We start from the raw sequence: 21,524 nt of genomic DNA on the forward strand, positions 1-21,524 counted from the left end.
GAGGATCCATTACGCTGTTTATCTGATTACACTTGAACACACCTCCAGGTGTTGACAGTGGTTTCCTGTGTGTTGTTGTGTGTGTTCAGTCTGTCAGGATGTCTGGTCACAGAGGAAGGCTGTGCTTCTCTGGCCTCAGCTCAAAGCTCCAACCCCTCCCATCTGAGAGAGCTGGACCTGAGCTACAATCATCCAGGAGCCTCAGGAGTGAAGCTGCTGTCTGCTGGACTGGAGGATCCAGACTGGAGACTGGACTCTCTCAGGTATGGAGAGGCTGCTGCAGCCACACAGACTGTCTGATAGAGAAGGAGGAGCTGGAACATTTTCTATGGCCCCGTTCACACCTGGTATTAACACCTGTCTCAGGTGATTAATGCATTGATGACATCAGATCTGATCACTCAGACCATATCCAGAGGTGGTGTAGGCCACAGTGAAGCTCCGCCCACTCCACTGACGTCCTCTGTCACAGTCTGACTCGTCCCAACACAGTTTATACGGAAGCCAAAATCTCTGAGTGTTTCAAACATGAGCTGTGCAGCTTCCATCAGTCACAGTGATGAACTACTGGAATCAGGAGTTTCTCCTCATGACTTCAGTGTCTCATCATGAATCACTGTGTCATATTCAGGAGAAGAGATCTCAGTGATGAAACCAGCTGTTGGAAGCTCTGCTCTGAGTCTCTCCAGATGTTTTGATCAGACTTTATTTCAGAGTGTATCAACAACACCCTTTCAGCTGCAGCTGCTTTAAAGTTAGGTTGTAAGTTGGTTGGTAATCATGTTCAGAAACACTTTTTGTTATACTGGGTGAAATGGTCCTTCTATCCTGAGAGTAGTCAATTCATTATGTTTTCAGAAAAAGGAACCAAAACAATCAGACCTCTGTGGCAGCTGCAGGACTGACAAAACTCTGACCAATCCATGCTTTTCGCTCCGAAAAGGAAAAACCAATCAGATGCCTTCATGTCTGGTTCTGCCTACGCCCAATCAAGCTGCCGTTTAACGTACAGCCCTGAAACCTCTAAAAACTTTCGGATAAAGTTACTCGGCTCATTATCGCCAGCGTGAAGACGACGGAGTCGGCCCGGGCTATCGGTTCAGTAGACCGGCTACTGCCTGAGACGTGCCGGTCGCATGGATGTAGCCTACTAGCCTCAGACTACCTCTGTATTTCTCCTAAAACAAACGTTGGAGCAAATTTCCTAACAGGCGATATCTGGATAAACTGACCACAGACTGGGGAGAGACAGATTGTGCAGGTTTAACATGAGCAAAAGCTGTGTAAACCTGAGTAAATCTGGACCCTAGTCTCATGCTAAAATTGACTGTAAATTCACCTTTAAAGTTGTTTTTTTTAAAAATGTTCCAGGGGAGCATGTCCCCGGACCCCCCTAGGGGGTCGGTATCTTGGCACCTTTTGAGAAGTTTGCACCCCTGCTATTTACATGTTCTATCAGAAGTGACCCATAGCAGATATCCGATTTGTATCTGATTTATTTCCACATATAACAGGGGCCTGAATCTGATTTGACAATATCAGATTCAATGCGCATTTGTCCCGTTTACACATTCATGTTACAGATCTGATTTGAGCCACTTGAAAGGAAAAAAAAATCGGAATTGGGCCACTTGAACCGTGCAGTGTAAAGACAGCCAAAGTGTCTCCTTAATGAAAGCAGCTGGAGCTTCACTTACTGTCTGAGTCCATGTGCTCTGAGCTGAGCCTGGTTCTCTCTGCTCTACAGTTTCTCTGCTTCCTCTGGACTCTGACTTCAAGTCCAGTAAAAATGTGTGGACAGGTTTGATGGAGCTCAGGACTGGTCCTGAGGACCAGTGTTGTTTTTGGCAGGCATTTTAGATTTAGTCTTAGTCTTAGTCTTTTTGACGAAAATACTTATTAGTTTTAGTCAATTTTAGTCATTCCTATATGTGATAGTTTTAGTCTAGTTTTAGTCGACGAAAACTCAACAAGGTTTTCGTCTAGTTTTAGTCAGTTTCAGTAAAAAAAAAAAAAAAAAGTCTTTCAACAAATTAATTCAATAAAGGAATGGTTTTACACATAATGTTTCCACCCAATGCCAAATACTTTATGGTCTAAGGATTATGCATTAGCCTACACAAAGATAAAGTGGTAACAGTAGTGCATTCAGTTTTTTTTCTGATGGAGTGACGGCAGGTGTGTTGAGCAGAATGTGCGCTGCATGCCAGGTGGTGGACGTGACCACACAAGGATGCAGCAGTGTTGCAGACACTTGTTGATTTTAATGGACAGATTACACGCACAATAAGCAGAAATGTCATGCATTTGAACGTCTGACCACCCGTCAGCACCGCGGAGCGGCTGCACCGCACCGACCGAGGTCACCGGAGCAGCTGATCACTGCCTGCTGCTCTCTGCCGCTCTAATCACAAGCACCGGGCGGCGGCGCACCGCGGCTCGTCTCAGCAGCGTTGTTCTGTTGTTGACGGAGCCGTTGCTAAATCGTGTGCAGCTAGTAATGACAATCCATAATATGGAATGTAGAGGCGATCACAGCCCGACCACTGACATTTACGTCCGTTCTCGTCTCGTCAACGAAAACTCACACACGTCTCGTCATGTTTTCGTCATCAGAGAGCCATGTTCGTCTCGTCACCGTCTCGTTATCGTCATGAAAAAAAGGGGCGTCAACGAAAATATTTCGTCATCGTCATCGTCATCGTTAACGAAAACAACACTGCTGAGGACGGCTGCTTTGTTCCACATGATGTGACTGATCTCAGTGAGTCAGTGTGTTGCAGCTGATCTGTTTGAAGAGCAGAGAAGAACAGAGTCATTGATCCTGAGATCCTGATCCGTCCATGGTTTCTATTAGAGCTCCTTCATCCACTCACTGCTGCTGTGGCTCCTGTGGAAACCTGCTCACAGCCTCATTCTTCAGCTTCCTGTGGAGTTTTCTTCAAACTAACACAAGTTGTGTTCACACTCAGTTTCTCACTAAACTCACTGTTTACTGAGCTCTAACAAACGTGTTGAGTGTGTTTCTTCCTCATCAAACACTGAAACCACCACTCTTCTTCTTCTTCTTCTTCTTCTTCACCCGTTGTGTCTTCATCTTCTTTGCTGTGACGTGTGTTTTGCAGCTTGAGAGTCAGAGAGTGAAAATGTGTGTCTGATACTGAAGTGACATCACATGGAGAAAACACATGATGAAGTGTTTCCTCCTCGTCTCCTCCTGCTCTGTATCATCACTAGATAAAGACTCCAGCTCCTTCTTCTCTGTGCTCAGTGTTCATCCATACATACCAGCCTCCATGTGAACACAGTGATAAAACAGTGTGTGTGTGAGAGCCATGTAATGTCCATGTGTGCATGCTGACAGAGAACGTGCTGCTCTGACCCCCCTCCTCCTTTCAGGGTGCAGCCTGCTGGAGTCCGATGGTTGACACCAGGTCCATGGAGATGTAAGTGTGTTTTCACTTTATTTTTACTAACTTATTTAAAAAAAACTGTTAAAAATAACATGATTCAGAAATATGACCTGGTGTAAATGTAATAAAACCACACATAAAGGTGTATACACACACATGTGCATAAGTGTCTGTGTGTGTACATGTATGTGTGAAAATTTTTGTTTGTATGGATTTATATACAGATATTGGTGTTTATGTATTTATGTGTATATGTGCGCATGTGATAGTAAATTTATATGTGTCTATACTGCATGTAGCATGTCAACACTTAACAGAAATGTATTAAGATGATGAGTAGCTGGGCTGCAGCCGCTCAATTTATTTCATGTCACTTTTGTTGTAAACGTTGTTTGTTGATGTTTTTCTTCTTCTTCCATTTCTTCTTTGCTTGGATGTAGGTAATATCTAATTTGTGAATTAATTCTTTGTAACAAGGGCTAGACAATATAAGTTTGCTTCTTTCTGCCCCCTTTCATTCAAGAGTTACAGTATTGTCATTGTTTATTTTATTTTTTGTTTTTATGCTCGATAAATGAATGAAATAAATAAATAAACTAAACTAAACTAAACTAACTAAACTTTGAGCAGCACATTCAACCATCTTCACACTGTCACATCACTGACGTCATGAGTCTTCATCAAACTGTCAATAACTGATCACATGATCAATAACTGCAGCTGTGTCTTGTTCTCTCCATCAGATTCCTGTCGACTCACAATCGACACAAACACAGTGAACACAAACATCAAACTGTCTGACAACAACAGGAAGGTGACACGTGTGAAGGAGGATCAGTCATTTCCTGATCATCCAGACAGATTTGACCAGTGGTCTCAGCTGCTGTGTTCAACTGGTCTGACTGGTCGCTGCTACTGGGAGGTCGAGTGGAGAGGAGAGGTTGATATATCAGTGAGTTACAGAGGAATCAGCAGGAAAGGAGACAGTGATGACTGTGTGTTTGGATGGAACGATCAGTCCTGGAGTCTGGTCTGCTCTGATGGTCGTTACTACGTCAGGCACAATGGCAGTCAGACAGACATCACCTCCTCCTCCTCCTCCTCCTCCTCCTCCTCTGTCTCTAACAGAGTAGCAGTGTATGTGGACTGTCCTGCTGGCTCTCTGTCCTTCTACAGAGTCTCCTCTGACTCACTGATCCACCTCTACACCTTCAACACCACCTTCACTCAACCTCTGTATCCTGGATTTACACTCTGGTCGTTTGGTTCCTCAGTGTCTCTGTGTTGAGTGAATCAGAGTCTCCTCCTGTCACAGAAACCTTCTCACTGTTGAACAGACAGTTCAGTCTCTACATGTCTGTCTCTGTCTCTCACTCACGTTTTCACATTCATGGATTAAATCAGTTGATTTTTTAAAATATTTTCTCAATGATTCTTGTAAACTTCTTCCTCTTCCTTTAAAAATGGATGATTCATGATCAACTTTACAGGCTGTTTGTGAGCTGGTCACAGGTAAACAGACAGAACAATAAACACAACTGGAAACAAACATAATGTTGTAGAGACGCTGAATATAATGAATTACATGTGATTTATTTTTCTTTGTGGTTTTACTGATTCATTACTGCATTTCCTGCTGATGAGTACTAATCCTACCAGCTAATGATTTTTTCTGTTAACATGCCACTGAGATAATTATTAAACTGTATTCATCTCTGTCCTGTAAATAATTTGATGTGAAACAATTAAGAAATATATATTGCTATATTGCTTATATCTTGCTTTTATAAAACGGTTACCAATAAAGACAATATGAAAGAGGAATGCGCAATCAATTTCATGTAGTTTTCATTCACCCAGAAATATTATCTAATCAAACAGACCCACTGTGAAAAAAAACAGTCCCATCTCTCAGGACGTTAGCTCCAAGTTAGCTCTGCATGTCGTCTTTTCCTCCTCTATTTTTAATAATGTGACGATGTGTGGCTGGTTGCTAGTTTGCTGGTAGGAGGTAAAGCTAGAGGAGGACGCCACAAAATAAATGCGCTGGTAGGATTTATCTGATCTGAAAACTGATCTCAGGCACATTTGGTCTTTACATTGATAAAAGGAAAAGGTTAATCTACCTCTTTATTTTGGCATTCCCACATAGGCTGTATGAACATATCAAACCAATACCCCATTTTTTGTAATCCGGGGCGCTGCAAGCTGTGTGCGACCCGAGCAGGCTACCGTTTTCCCTCTGCCATCAGGTTGTTAAACCTGGAGGGCATGTGACAGCACTTTATATTGTTGTATTTACTGTTGCTATTTATTTATGGCGCCATGTATGTATTATTTTGAATCTTTATTATTACCAACGTGCGGTGAGAGTCTGTGCCACATACTGTTTACCTGATATGAACTTGTTTTTGTCTCCCTTCTCTTTCTTTTATCTGTCTTTTAATGAAACTGAGTCTGCTAAACCGAATTGCCCCTTGGGGATAAATAAAGTTGTCTGAACTGAACTGAACTGAACCTCTTGTCATTGATACAAAGTGACATGTAAAAAAAAACGCCTATGATGCCCCCTGCTGGTCAAAACGAGACACCTCACCAACAGACACAAATGCTGTTTTTAATATTTTATTCATGTATAAAATACATAATCTCTAATCTCTCTGCAACAAACGACAGAAACAAATGTAACAGTTTGGGTTTAACCATCTGTGTGACAACCTTCACAGTAAAACACCGAAAATAGATAATAAAATTTCAGGTTAAAGGGATAGTAGCATTTTTTAAAAGTGGGGTTGTATGATCTCCAAATAGCCCCTAAGTACTTTAATTGCAGTAGAAGACTCTCTGCACTCCTCCCGTTAGCAACGCCAGCCCATAGCCCTGCCCAGAGATGTACAACATACAGTGTTGTGAACAGACCCAAAGAAACAGCCTATTTTCGCGGCCTAAAAGAGGTTTTACCTTAAAAAAAAACACAGTTCCATCGTTCGCTATAATATAATTTTTTCCAGCCCTTCAAAATTCAGGAAAAACACAGTTTTTATTTGGACCTAACCAACTCACGTATCCCTCCGCCCAGGGTTAGCGCCCGCCGATCAGCAGTTGGTTAGGTCCAAATAAAAACAGTGTTTTTCCTGCACTTTGAGGGGCTGGAAAAAATTATATTATAGCGAACAATGGAACTGTGTATTTTTTTTTCAGGTAAAACATCTTTTAGGCCGTGAAAATAGGCCGTTTCTTGTATGTTGTAAATCTCTGGGCAGGGCTATGGGCTGGCATTGCTAACGGGAGGAGTGCAGAGAGTCTTCTACTGCAATGAAAGTACTTAGGGGCTATTTGTAGATCATACAACCCCACTTTAAAAAATGATACTATCCCTTTAACCTAAAATCTTCTGAGTTCAGAGTTAATTCTCTCTTAAACCAAACACTGATCATAACCTGATCAGACCTGAACTCATCAATAGCCCAATCACCAATCAATAGACGAACAGTGAAAGTGAATCAGAGTCAAACAGCATTGAGTTCAGATGTGAGGTCATCGATCAGTGACCTCATCATGAACAATAAACAGAAACTCTGAGGTTGAACCTTTGACCTTCAGTCAGACTGACGATCTGAACTTTCTCTTAAAGACACAGTGAATGTTTCTTTGTGAGGTCATGCCGAACCTCCGCCGCATCTCACCGAGCCGAGCCGACAAACTCTGCAAAAGGAGAGAGACAGTGAACGCAACCTCCAGGTCAGAGCAGAGGACGACCAGACAAGGCCGTTTTATTTGTATCGCCCGTTTTTACAAACAGTTTGTCTCAAAGGGCTTCACATCCCATCATAACAACATCCTCTGCCCTTTGACCCTCACATCCACTGAGGAAAAACTCCATGGAAAACCCTTTTAAAGGACAATTCCAGGTGAATTCAACTCGGGGGTGTATTTTCCTAACATTTTAGGTCTAAAAGAAGGAATCTGAAGATTTTCAGTTTAGTTGCTCCTGTTTTGTGGTAGTTGTGTCTGTCCCCGCATCGCCACGGCAGCAATGAATGGGAGCGGATGCAAGTTCTGCTGTTTAGGCTGTTTACAGCCCTCAAAGCCGGGATTTTTTTTCCACGGACAAGGTCAGATGGCGACTCAAACATGCACCGAGAAGTTTATTTACTTCAAGCAAGCCGACATGTTTGTAAAACTAGATCTAATTCAAAGTCTCCCGGAGTCTCGCGCGAGACCCAAGTTGCAGTGCTGGTGTGTTCAGGTGCAGTTGGAAAGCTACCGTTTGTGTCAAACACAGGGATATCAACTCTTGACTTGCTTCAAGTGTACATTTTTTTCCACAGGCAGCGTCAGATGGCTACTCAAACATGCGCTGATATGTTTTTTTTACTTGAAGCAAGTCAAGAGTTGATATTCCTGTGTTTATGACACAAGCGGTAGCTTTCCCACTGCACCTGAACACACCAAGCACGAGACTCTGGGAGACTTTGATTTAGATCTAGTTTTACAAACATGTCGGCTTGCTTGAAATAAATAAACTTCTCAGTGCATGTTTGAGTCGCCATCTGACGCTGTCTGTGGAAAAAAATTGCGGCTTTGAGGGATGTAAACAGCCTAAGCAGCGGAACTTACATCCGCTCCCATTCATTGCTGCCGTGGCGATGCGGGGACAGACGCAACTACCGCAAAACAGGAGCAACTAAACTGCAAATCTTCAGATTCCTTCTTTTAGACCTAAAACGTTAGGAACATACACCCCCGAGTTTAATTCACCTGGAATTGTCCTTTAAAAGGGAAAAACTGGAGAAACCTCAGAGTGAGCAACAGAGGAGGGATCCCTCCCCCAGGACAGGCAGTAGATGTAATATACAGACAAGTTTATACTGTATACAAACAGTTTATAACATGGAATATGGGAAAGGTTAACAAGAGCTGATGAAAGAGGCAGCTGGCGGCGGCGAGTAGCTACCTGAGCGGCCCGTTGACACGCCGACGCCGGGCTGACGTCGGGCTGGACGACGGCGTCGCCACAGAATAAAACTCTGAGCTGCTCAGACGAACAGGAAGCCGTCTGCTGGTCCAACAGCGCAGAGAGGACGCCTGGACCGAGGACAAGGAGGATTCACCTTCTGACACCACACTCACCAATACACCGTCAATACATGATTAGAGCTGCAACAATGAATCAACTAATCAAACAATAATTGATTATTAAATTAATCAATTATTTTGATAATTGAATAATCGGATGGGTAGTTTTTTAAAGGGATAGTTCAACATTTTGGCAAATTGGCCCATTGCCATAACCCCTATAGTCATAGCAGTAGGTTCGTTACCTTTAATTGTTGGTGCAAGCTACTTTTAGAACGGCGGAGCAGAGCCGTGAGCTGCTCAGAGCTACGCTACGGAGGCTCATGGGATTTCTTGGTTTCCCTCATCAAACTCATCAAATACACAATCCAACAACTCCACAACGCTCTGGTGGACAAGTTGTGACCTGCACATTCACCACGCTATGAGATAATAACAGACGTTATGAGACAGAGTTGTTTTAGAGGTAAATACAGAGACTGCTTGATGAAAAACTGTCCCTGAAGGCAACGTGCAACCGCGGTTTTGCATTTGCCTCGAAAACAACTCTGCACTGACAATTAAAGGTCACAAACCTACTGCTAATAAGGGATTATGGCAACGGGCCAATTTGCCAAAATGTTGAACTGTCCCTTTAAGAGAAAAAAAAGTCCAAATTCTTTGATTTCAGCTTCTTAAATGTGAATATTTCTGGTTTATTTGTTCCTTTTATGACAATAACAAACAATAAACTGAGTCTCTCTTTGGTTTGTGAAGAAAACAAGACATTTGAGGACGTCGTCTTGTGGTTTGGGAAACACTGATTTGGCATTTTTTAACATTTTATTGACCAAACAACTAATCGATTAATCGTTTAAAAAAATCAACAGATTAATCGATGACCAAAATAATCATTAGTTGCAGCCCTATACACGATCAATCCATTACCAATATGTTAGCAATGGAGGGGAACTTCATCATATTTTAAGTTTAAATCGTCCTGCTGTGAAAACGTGGCGTCGTCGTGGTGACGTCGTCGTGGTGATGAAGAAGAGACGAAGCCTCCTCACCTTTCTGCGACGCCTGCGACGCCTCGTCTCTGTCCGTCGTCAGGAACAGCTGCACGTTGTTGTCCAGCAAACAGTCGGTGAAATCCTCCTCAGCCGAGAAACAGAAGCTGCCGACGTCCAGACCTGCAGCAGAGCGACGGTGACCATGACGATGATGATGATGATGTCACAACAGGAAGTGAACACTGACCCGTCACTGATCGGATAAACTCTTAAAAAGTTAAATTACCGTAGCGTCTGGTGCTGCTGATGATGCGGGAGCTCTGCTGCTGCTGCTGCGCATCAGTGGTCACCATGACGACGTCAAACAGCAGCGTCTCCGTGGGATTCGCCTCCAGCAGACGCTGATTCACTCTCTGCAGAGCCTGATGGAAAACAAAGTCCAGCCCTTCATGTGCCGTCTTCAAAACAACAGCTCACACATTGTTCCCTCTGTTGTCGGGGACTATTTTCTGTGGCGGATTAATTCACATTCTGTGAAATTTAGGTGAGATTCGGTGAGATCAACTTCAGAAACTGAGGAATTTTGGTTATTTATCTATTTATTGACTCGTTATTTATTCGACTGTGATTGTTACAATGTGGTGGTGCTTATAACCCTCCTGTTGTCCTACTGGGTCAAGGAAGGAAGGACGAAGGGAAAGATGGGAGGAAAGAAGGAAGGGAAAAATGATAGAAAGATAGATGGAGGAAGGGAACAGATTGGGTCAATTGGGTCAAAAAGGAAGGAAGAAATGAGGACGAAGGGAAAGAAGGAAGGGAAGAAGGAAGGAAGGGGAAAAGGAAGGAAAGAAAGATGGAGGGAGGGAACAGATTAGGTCAATTGGGTCAAAAAGGAAAGAAGAAGTAAGGACGAAGGGAAGGAAGGAAGGAAGGAAGGAAGGAAGGAAGGAAGGAGGGAAGGAAAAGGGAAGGGAAAAGGAAGGAAGGAAAAAAAAGATGGAGTGAGGGAACAGATTAGGTCAAAGAAGGGAGGAGATGGATGGATGAAGGGAAAGAAGGGAGGAAGGAAGGACGGAAAAAAGGAAAGGAAAAATGAAAGAAAGATAGATGGAGGAAGGGAACAGATTAGGTCAATTGGGTCAAAAAGGAAGAAAGAAATGAGGACGAAGGGAAAGAAGGAAGGAAGGAAGGAAGGAAGGAAGGAAGGAAGGAAGGAAGGAGGGAAGGAAAAATGTAGGGAAAAAGGAAGGAAGGAAAAAAAGATGGAGGGAGGGAACAGATTAGGTCAAAGAAGGGAGGAGATGGATGGATGAAGGGGAAGAAGGGAGGAAGGAAGGACGGAAAAATGAAAGAAAGATAGATGGAAGAAGGGAACAGATTGGGTCAATTGGGTCAAAAAGGAAGGAAGAAATGAGGACGAAGGGAAAGAAGGAAGGAAGGAAGGAGTGAAGGGAAAAAGGACCCACCGAGCATTTTCCGGTCTAAAAGACGTCTAATAGACGTCTAAATGGTCCCTAGACGTCTAGGCTAAAATCGGTCTACCACTGGTATAAAAGTGAAAGTTTTTTAGACGTCTAAGTTTATACTAGCCGTCTAATAGACGTCTAAAAGACGTCTAAAAGACGACTACGTCTAGACATCTTGTCTAATCATAGACGTTTAAATAACCACTTATATACGTCTATTTATAGACGTCTAAATTTAGACGTTTGCCAGACGTCTATTTTTATACCAAATGTATACGTCTCGTCTAATCTTAGACGTTTAAATAACTGCTAATGAACGTCTATTTATAGACTAATTTTAGACGTTTACTTTTATACCATATTTAAAGCCCATTACAAAATCTAGACATCAATTAAACATACTATTATATGGATATTCTAATAAATCTAGATATTTAAGTCATGTAATTACAATCTATCAAATTATTAACAAGAACCCTATATTAAAAAGGACATTAAAGTTGTCAAAATGCATCATGACCAAATTTAACCTGTGATCCTTACCTTGATGTAGTTGCAGTATGTTATGACAATCTATTCACATTATGTGTTTTTTTGGTCTTTTAAATAGGTTTCAGTAACACTAATGTCATGCTTATTTTACCACTGGATATAAATATATCTCTTGATGGGAACATTAACCAAACTATCCTACTGTAATCTCAATCAACCTACATTTTTAAAACAAATTCCAACCATCACAAACATATGAAAGTGCAATATAAATATTTTTAATTCCTTTACAAAACAGAAAATACAAAACATGGAGGGAGGGAACAAGTGGATCAAGAAGAAGGAAGAAGGAAGGATGAAGGGAAGGAAGGAAAGAACCAAGGATGGAGGAAGTGAACAGATTGGGTCAATTTGAGTCAGAACAGAACAGGAGGGTTAAAAACATTAGAAATTTGAAAAGAACACCCTGAAACTGTGAACAAAAAGACAAACAACTACACACTCTTGTAGCCCCCTCCACCGCTGCGAGCTGGGGCCTGCTTAAAATGTAGCTCCGTTGCTGAGGCAATGAGGTCATCTGTGGCATCCTTAAAGGACTTTCGTACAGCTTCTGCAAACAAAGCAATAAAATAAATGAAGAGAAATTGCAAGTGTGGTTGCCTATTGTTTTACGTGATGTCACAGAGATACTATTCAATAACAAAAGGTACATGGTTTCAAAGGACTTGACTCAATGGGCATTGGTCACCACCCATTTGAGACTTGGGGCTCTAGTTTCATAAACCAGGCGCAGTCGCGCCAACGGGGTGTGTCTAGGAGCACTTTACAAGTTTGGTGCACGGCGCAGCTCGGCACAGGCACTCCTCCCGTCCCTCTATTCCTACCGGCGCAAATGGCAAAGGAGAGGGTGCGAGTCCGTTCTTCACCAATCAAATGAGCTCCTCTCCTCACCTTTAAATGCGCCACGAGTGATGCGCACTGCAATTTTGTCATTTCGACATGGACGAGACTAGATGGAGCCAGTGGCGGAGCATATCAGATATAAACAAGTGCAATCAGTTGTCAGAGAGAGAGCAGCCTCGTTTGGTGATAAGAAGAACAAGTTCTCTAGTGTAGGACATGAGGAGAAAAAATATGCCCCCCCCCTCCCCCTCCCTCACCGTGCGATTGGGGAAAGGAAAAAAAAAACTCCCTAGTCGACACGGCAGCTCTACGTCGCGCACAACCACAACAACAGCTACAACTTCCTCCTACAAATGCACGACGGAGTACGTGCAGACCGCAGTGGACGACTCCTCAGTCCATGAGTTTCATGTCTCAGACCAGATCATGTAAATCCAACTGCAGAAATATCCGGGGGACGGGAGCGTCGCCGTAACTGTAGTAACTCACACACACAGACGCATACACATGTCTGGAGAGGAGCAGCCTCTCTGTTTTCCAAAACTACAGAGTGGCCCGCGTTAATGTGCCGTTAAAATCATTTTTGTGTCAACACGTTAATAACGCTGAGAGGACAGCTGAAGAAAGACACAGGGGCGTGGAGAGAAGTGTTCTACCGAGCGATTCAGTGACTGTAAGCAGCCTAACACTGCTACATTACAATTTTCTATTGAATTTTTGCGATTCGGAGTTTGGTTTTCCGCGTTCCGAGTGCAATTAAACGCAGCAAGCGCCGGGCCGGCTTGGATCATAACATAGACAAATTCTGCATTTGCCCCACGGACACTACACTGTTTGCTATTTTCTTTGTAAATTTATTTATGGCTCCCCCGACCAATCTTTTGCATATTTCAGCTTATTTTATGCTATTACTGCTGTATTTGCGATAATGCTCCTTTAAACCCCTGTAACCACTGTGCACAGATCACATCAACATAAAAAAAATAGTAATGGGGATGAAACCAGAAGTAGCTGTGCGTAAAGGACGCATCGCAGAGCGTCTCTCTCTCTTTTTTCCCGGAGATGAGCAATGCCGAATATATATTCACTCTCTGATGCTGTTTGTGGTTGGCTGAGAGAGATGTTAACTTGTTATTTTGCATCACGTTTTAATCTGTGTTAAATCAGGCAGGTTGAGTTCCATTACACATGCCAACTGCCTTTGATCTGACATCAGATGTGACGGGACAATCTATATAGATATAGATGTATGTGCTGATTAAGATGATTGCATTGAATAGTGACAATTGCAATTGCATTAAAATGTGCCTGAATCTGTGGAAACCTGCCTGTGAGGTCTTGGTGACGTGTGCACTCTGCGCCTGTCAGCCAAACTACCACTGCACTACCTTGCGCTGAGAGTAGACCTGATTTTAGTTGGCAAGCATTCAGCGCACCGTCGGCGCTGCTCTTTGGCACGAAACTGTCACTGCGCCAAGCTGAATGAGACTCCTCCCCCTGCTGCGCCGCCACACCCATCTCTGCACACCTCTGTCTACCAAACTGCAAACCAAGCGCGTGCTGCACTGCGCTGGACAAAACTTGCACTGCGCAGTAAGTCTGTGAAGATTAATAAATTAATAAATAAAGCCTGACTATAACTGTATTATGGTTCCCTTTCATGAAACAACACCAATTAAGTTTCATAATTGTCAGTATTACAGAGATTACCTAGTACAGTCCAGACAAATTGTTGTTTGTTAATGTCATGTCAGTCACACATGTTTAACATGAAGCAATTTCCAAATAACTAGCAGACAGTTTTTCTATTTACCTGTGACCACAGAGTAGAAGGCAGTCTGTGTGAAGGCCCTCTTCTTTTGCTTCCCACCTCCAACATATTAAATTGTGTCATGATGCTGTTCATGAAGAGTCTGCAACAGATAAAAAATGAAGACAATTGTTAACAGTAAACTTATATAACTTGTAACTTGTAACCACCCACTATTATGTTGTCTGTTCTACAGATATTAAACTTCTATGTGTAATCATACCTGTCCATGATTTTGTTCGTGCAGGTCTTCAAATCCTTTCCTCCAATATGAGACAGCTTTGCAATCTGTATGATATTACAAATTATCAACATTGTGAAAAACATGGAATTACTTAAGGAAACGCTTTTCAAAGTTGAATTCAGGGACTGTTCCTTTAGGTAAGGAAAATGTGACCCTTACAAGTCTGTAACTGGGAGTTTATGAAATGAAATAGACACTGGAAATAGTGCTGCTAGCTATATTTTAATCAATTTTGGGCTTATATTTTCAGGTAGTAAGTATTATGCATCATATGACTCAAGAAAATCTGCTATTGTATGTGCTACTGTGTAAAGTCTCATTAAAACCTTACTTTTGGCTGAGCATGCCATATTTCACAAACAAACAAATCGTTTTTGCAATGATGCTTGTACTAGCAGGCAAGCCATAGCTAGCGAGCTAGCAGGGCAGGCAAGCCATAGCTAGCATATCAAGCATATCGTCGGCATTTTGCAAACGGATTGATGACAATTAAATGAACAAACATTGCAGGAAAAAGCAGCATTTCAATAACGTAACCTTGACCACTCACCTATAGGAAGCTCTTCTTCTTTTCGCACACTCTTCTCCGCTCTCGACCGGTGTCGTGCATGGATGTGGTGTAGTGCCAGAAGCATAGACGGCCAGAAGTCGTTTTTGAACTTCCCGAAACTGATTTCCGGTCCACAAGACAACTTCCAGCGTGTTGCTGCCTCCTAGTGGGGAGGGGAGGGATCATAGAGGGATCTGCTGACAGTATCTCCATATCCATATTGGCTACTGTCCCCGATCGCCGTGCAAATTGCCATTTTATTTTACTGTTCACCAATAATTATTTTTTCAAAGGAATTATTTGCATTAATGCTCAATAAACTTAATTGCAAACTGCCTATATCTATGTAGGTTAATAGTGATATCTAAATATTTCTAAACATGGTTGGCATAATCTTATGCTTAAAAAAGAAAGCATAAGATGTAAACATAACATAAACAACATTAAAAAAATAAAGATCACTTAATAGTTTAAACCTGGTCTAAATCTAGATGCTGATTAAACGTCTAAATCAAGGCTAAATCTAAACTTCACTGTATATTGATCAATGGTCATTCAGATGATTTTAGTACAATATCTGGACACCATTGTGCAACTTACAGTTAGGCTATTTCTTTGGTCAGTATTCATTATTTAATGTATTTAATTCAATCGTCTAGATTTGGTCTAAAAATAGACGTTGATATGAGGTCTTGATTTAGACGTCTAAATCGAGTCTAAATCTAAACTACACTGTACATTGATCAATGACTGCTGTAAATGTTTTAATCCAACATTTGGCCACCATTTATACAAGTTACAGTTACTTTTTGGACGGTATTCATCATTTAGTGCAATCATCTAGATTTGGTCTAAAAATAGACGTTGATATGAGGTCTTGATTTAGACGTCTAAATCGAGTCTAAATCTAAACTACACTGTACATTGATCAATGACTGCTGTAAATGTTTTAATCCAACATTTGGCCACCATTTATACAAGTTACAGTTACTTTTTGGACGGTATTCATCATTTAGTGCAATCATCTAGATTTGGTCTAAAAATAGACGTTGATATGAGGTCTTGATTTAGACGTCTAAATCGAGTCTAAATCTAAACTACACTGTACATTGATCAATGACTGTTAAAAATGTTTTAATCCAGCATTTGGCCATCATTTATACAATTTACAGTTGTTTTCTTTGGTCAGTATTCATTATACAATTCAATTGTCTAGATTTGGTCTAAAAATAGACGTTTAAATGAGGTCTTGATTTAGACGTCTAAATCGAGTCTAAGTCTAAACTACACTGCACTTTGATCAATGACTGTTATAAATGTTTTAATCCAACATTTGGTCATCATTAATACAATTTACAGTTACTTTTTGGACGGTATTCATCATTTAGTGCAATCATCTAGATTTGGTCTATAAATAGACGTTGATATGAGGTCCTGATTTAGACGTCTAAATCGAGTCTAAATCTAAACTACACTGTACATTGATAAATGACTGTTAAAAATGTATTAATCCAACATTTGGCCATCATTTATACAATTTACAGTTGTTTTTTTATTTAATATTTAATGATTAATGGATTAAATTCTATCGTCTAGGTTTGGGCTAAAATATAGACCGATTATAGACGGGCTAATGTCGGTCTAAACTTAGACTAGACGTCTAATAGACGTCTAATGCTCAGTGGGGAAGGAAGGAAAAAAGATGGAGGGAGGGAACAGATTAGGTCAAAGAAGGGAGGAGATGGATGGATGAAGGGAAAGAAGGGAGGAAGGAAGGACGGAAAAATTAAAGAAAGATAGATGGAGGAAGGGAACAGATTGGGTCAAAAAGGAAGAAAGAAGTAAGGACGAAGGGAAGGAAGGAAGGAAGGAAGGAGGGAAGGAAAAGGGAAGGGAAAAAGGGAGGAAGGAAAAAAAGATGGAGGGAGGGAACAGATTAGGTCAAGGAAGGGAGGAGATGGATGGATGAAGGGAAAGAAGGGAGGAAGGGAGGACGGAAAAAAGGAAAGGAAAAAGGATTGTGGAAAGAAGGAAGGAAAGAAAGATGGAGGGAGGGAACAGATTGGTTCAATTTGAAACCAGAAAGACAACAGGAGGGTTAAAATACATAATGTATAATAAATACTGTGGTATTTCAATAATAAAACTGTAACATTCCCAGAATAACTTTAATATTTTGAGATAATGTAGTTGTACTTTGAGAATAAAGTCGTAGCATTTTATGCTGAAAAAAAAAACAATTTAAAAGGAGGAAGTTAAAATATCTGAGGAATAAAGTTGTATTTCTGGAGTTGTAACATTTCCTGAATAAAGTCACAAGAATAAATTCATAATTAAAGGATAAACAAAAGAAATGAAGGAATAAAATCCCAGAATTACAGAAATAATGTGGCTGTAATTCAAGGACAAAGTCGTAGTGTTTCAGGAATAATGTAGTTGTACTTTGTATTTTAAAGAGGTTTTTTTTTTTTAGGGGAAAAAATTGTAATATTTATAGTTGTAACATTTCTAGAATAAAATTAGTGGATACGAATATTCTGGAGATAAAATTGATTATCTATTCTTGTCAACAAAGTTCATATCTTGATACCACAGCTCACAAACCAATAATAATATTCATCATTATGGACAAACTGAGGCGTCACCAGTACACGGTCTGTATGACGCTGCAGTTTCTCCGTCTCTAGTGAAAACTCTCTCTTATCTGTATAGAAAGAGAAGTGGAGGCTACTTGGTTATTACATGAGCTGCTCAGTGTTTTCCAGGTCTTGTCTATTTTTATGCGCTTGTCGTCTGTAATGAGAAACCTCAGACGACTCAGTGAAGGTTTAAATCGTTCTCCTCCTGCTCCTCGGAGAAGCAGCTGACGCCTCACGTTCACATCGACGTGTCACTGAGTTTATATCATAGTTCAACCTGAAGGAGGAGGTGAAGAAGGTAGAGAGAGATAGATAGATAGATAGATAGATAGATAGATAGATAGATAGATAGATAGATAGATAGATAGATAGATAGATAGATAGAACGACAGATAGATAGAACAATAGATAGATAGAACAATAGAACAATAGATAGATAGATAGATAGATAGATAGATAGATAGATAGATAGATAGATAGATAGATAGATAGATAGATAGATAGATAGATACAGTAGATAGATAGATAGATAGATAGATAGATAGATAGATAGATAGATAGATAGATAGATAGATAGATAGATAGATAGATAGATAGATAGATAGAACGACAGATAGATAGAACAATAGATAGAACAATAGATAGATAGATAGATAGATAGATAGATAGATAGATAGATAGATAGATAGAACGATAGATAGATAGATAGATAGAACGATAGATAGATAGATAGATAGATAGATAGATAGATAGATAGATAGATAGATAGATAGATAGATAGATAGAACGACAGATAGATAGAACAATAGATAGATAGAACAATAGAACAATAGATAGATAGATAGATAGATACAGTAGATAGATAGATAGATAGATAGATACTGTAGATAGATAGATAGATAGATAGAACGATAGATAGAACGATAGAACGATAGAACGATAGATAGAACGATAGATAGATAGAACGATAGATAGATAGAACGATAGATAGATAGATAGATAGATAGATAGATAGATAGATAGATAGATAGATAGATAGATAGATAGAACGACAGATAGATAGAACAATAGATAGATAGAACAATAGAACAATAGATAGATAGATAGATAGATAGATAGATAGATAGATAGATAGATAGATAGATAGAACGACAGATAGATAGAACAATAGATAGATAGATAGATAGATAGATAGATAGATAGATAGATAGATAGATAGAACGATAGATAGATAGATAGATAGAACGATAGATAGATAGATAGATAGATAGATAGATAGATAGATAGATAGATAGATAGATAGATAGATAGATAGATAGATAGAACGACAGATAGATAGAACAATAGATAGATAGAACAATAGAACAATAGATAGATAGATAGATAGATAGATAGATAGATAGATAGATAGATAGATAGATAGATAGATAGAACGATAGATAGAACGATAGATAGAACGATAGAACGATAGAACGATAGATAGAACGATAGATAGATAGAACGATAGATAGATAGAACGATAGATAGATAGATAGATAGATAGATAGATAGATAGATAGATAGATAGATAGATAGATAGATAGATAGATAGATAGATAGATAGTGTTGAGGCTCTTGTGAAACGCCTAAAATTTAAAACAGACAGGACGTAGGAAGAGGAGTGAAGAAACATCTGGGAACGTCTCTTCAAATCTTATTTCTTCTCGATCATCTGGATTTAGTTCTGTCTGAGAAGCTGCTTGACTCAGAGTGTGAGTTTAGAGTTGGAGAGTTGTATTTATTTTATGTTTTTCCATGAATGTAAAGTGTTTAATCATCATATTGCTGAAAAAAGAGACAGTTTTCATTGTGCAACGAGTTCAGTTTCACTACAGCTGAGTGAAAATCTGACAGTTCATAGATGCTGTTGTATTAAATAGTTGAACAGCAGTGAGATCGATGATGAAATAAACACATTAACTCCTCCACACACCTGCAGCAGCGGGAAGGCCACGCCCTCTTCGTACGCCTCTTCACCATCGGCTCCACCTTCGAACACCGACCGAGACGTCACGGCAACGACCACCGCACGATCAGCATCTTTCTGCAGAAGAAACACAGGACATGAGTTATATACGTATAGTGATAGGAAATGTGACTCATATTATTGGATATTGATTATTGATCAGTTCCATAATGTGACAGTGAAGGTGAAATGAGCATCAGTACAGTTTCATCTTGTCTTGACCTACAAAAACACATCAAATATGTTGATATGTTTTTTTTATTGTGTGTCGATAAAAACAAGTTTCTTATGAGCTGATAATATCTTGTTTTATATTATCAGACAAATGTGGTGAAGTCAAGACTTTTAGGTTTAATTGTAATAGAGTATAAAGTACCAGAAATTGGAAATACAGAACTAGCATGGACATGGATTTTTTTGTTTATTTATGTGTTTCATTCATTGAAGAAATAAAATAAAGAGTTTAACCAGAGACCTTCTATTTGGTTTGACACAAAAAAAATAATGCAACTTCTGAATGAAAGGGGGTAGAAAAGCAAACTGACCTTTTAGACATCATTATAAAACATTTTAACTTCTGTTTTTTAACTCATAAAAATATTAAAATATAATTCTGCTTCGTTTTCTCTCAGTCTTTGCAGAAACTGACCTGAATTTCAGCCTCTTATTCATCGATCCGGATCTCCACTAGAAAACGTGCAAGTTCACATTTACGTCACTAATCTGCGACAGAAGTGTCACAGGTAAATAAATGATTATGGTTGTTTAGAAATAATTAGGCCCCGCTCCTCAAATCGGCGTACATTATATAATCTATGCATTTATATTTTAATATTTTAATCACTTTCTAATCTCTTCCGGTCTGATGGAACTTGTGCAAGATGAATCAGTTTGGATTTTAGTGCAACGTGTGGCTGCATGGATTTTATTTCTGTGCCGAATTGAACATAAGTCACTCACGTCTCAAACTATGAGCTTTAATTGATGTTTGCTTCAAAAAGGAACATTATTATACTTAAAATGATGATTATTTAAACGGAGTCTGGTGCACAACTCTGATAAACAGCCTCACTCCTCTGGTTTCTGTCGGAGTTCTTCTGCAGATGTGTGAAATTCAGATCTCTAGTTGTGTTTGTGGGTGTGAGACAGCCCATAATAACCTGCCTCAGCCCCAGGTGAGTCTCTCTTAACTTACCTGCTTCACGTCCGTGTTCTGCACCGTGGAAACCATGTCAGCTGCGGCGCCTTCACGGCCTCGACAGGTTAAAGTTTCGTTATCTTTACCTGTTCACGGACACAACGACCCCGTCACCACAGCAACAACAGCAGCAGCAACTGTCTGTCAAAGTTCCCCCAGAAACACTCAACTCTTTAGTTCACTTCCGCTTTTCTGACGTGTGTGACGTAGCCTACCGCTTTAATGCTGCGTTCAGGACAACTCGGAACTGGGACTCTTTCCCGACCTCCTACTTGAAAACGTGAAATTGAACGCCACCACGCCACCTCATGTCGGAGCTTCATCCAACCAGTCGGGGGAAAAAATCTAGCCCGTTTTGGACATTAGAGAATCATCACAACAAGAAAAAAAGTGTTTGTTTGTGTGGCGGGGAGAGCTAGGCGCGATCGGATTGTAATGCAGTGGCGGCCGGTCAATAGGGGGCGCTAGGGCGACGCCCCCATCAAAATTTCAGGAAAAAAGTATAGACACAGTAAACATAAATTACCTAATAAAAAGTAATTACCACGTCTGTTCAGTGTTCACTCATACAATGGGTTTTACTTTTACATTTGTATGCCTTTCCATTCCATATTGGGTTTATTCTGGGTTGTTTCATGCATTTCAATAGCGAGGGGCGCCGGCCTAATGAGTGTGTATGTGGGCTGTTAAACTTTTGGCTTCCACGTGACTTCATGCTGGTCTCTAATTGGTC

The 21,524-nt window shown here is 40.4% G+C and overlaps 2 protein-coding genes across 2 annotated transcripts in view; one reads left to right on the plus strand and one right to left on the minus strand.

The window, feature by feature from the left end:
- LOC310987543 (uncharacterized protein) overlaps nucleotides 1-4,834 on the plus strand; it is a 52,851-nt gene extending 48,017 nt beyond the window's left edge. The window contains 3 exon segments of the mRNA XM_083973851.1: nucleotides 90-263; nucleotides 3,400-3,446; nucleotides 4,157-4,834. Coding sequence (XP_083829977.1) covers nucleotides 90-263; nucleotides 3,400-3,446; nucleotides 4,157-4,701 — 766 coding nt within the window. The 3' untranslated portion in view covers nucleotides 4,702-4,834.
- LOC310987598 (cytosolic 5'-nucleotidase 1A-like) overlaps nucleotides 1-20,860 on the minus strand; it is a 39,095-nt gene extending 18,235 nt beyond the window's left edge. The window contains exons 1-5 of the mRNA XM_083973927.1: nucleotides 20,789-20,860; nucleotides 19,561-19,671; nucleotides 9,771-9,906; nucleotides 9,542-9,664; nucleotides 8,371-8,501 (exon numbers count right to left, since the gene is read on the minus strand). Of these exons, the coding sequence (XP_083830053.1) occupies nucleotides 8,371-8,501; nucleotides 9,542-9,664; nucleotides 9,771-9,906; nucleotides 19,561-19,671; nucleotides 20,789-20,824 (537 nt within the window). The 5' untranslated portion in view covers nucleotides 20,825-20,860. The remainder of the gene's footprint in view (nucleotides 1-8,370; nucleotides 8,502-9,541; nucleotides 9,665-9,770; nucleotides 9,907-19,560; nucleotides 19,672-20,788) is intronic.
- Nucleotides 20,861-21,524: the final 664 nt, after the last annotated feature.

Source organism: Trachurus trachurus (assembly GCF_905171665.1).
Source record: "Trachurus trachurus genome assembly, chromosome: 6".
In the NCBI taxonomy this organism is placed as follows: Eukaryota; Metazoa; Chordata; class Actinopteri; order Carangiformes; family Carangidae; genus Trachurus; species Trachurus trachurus.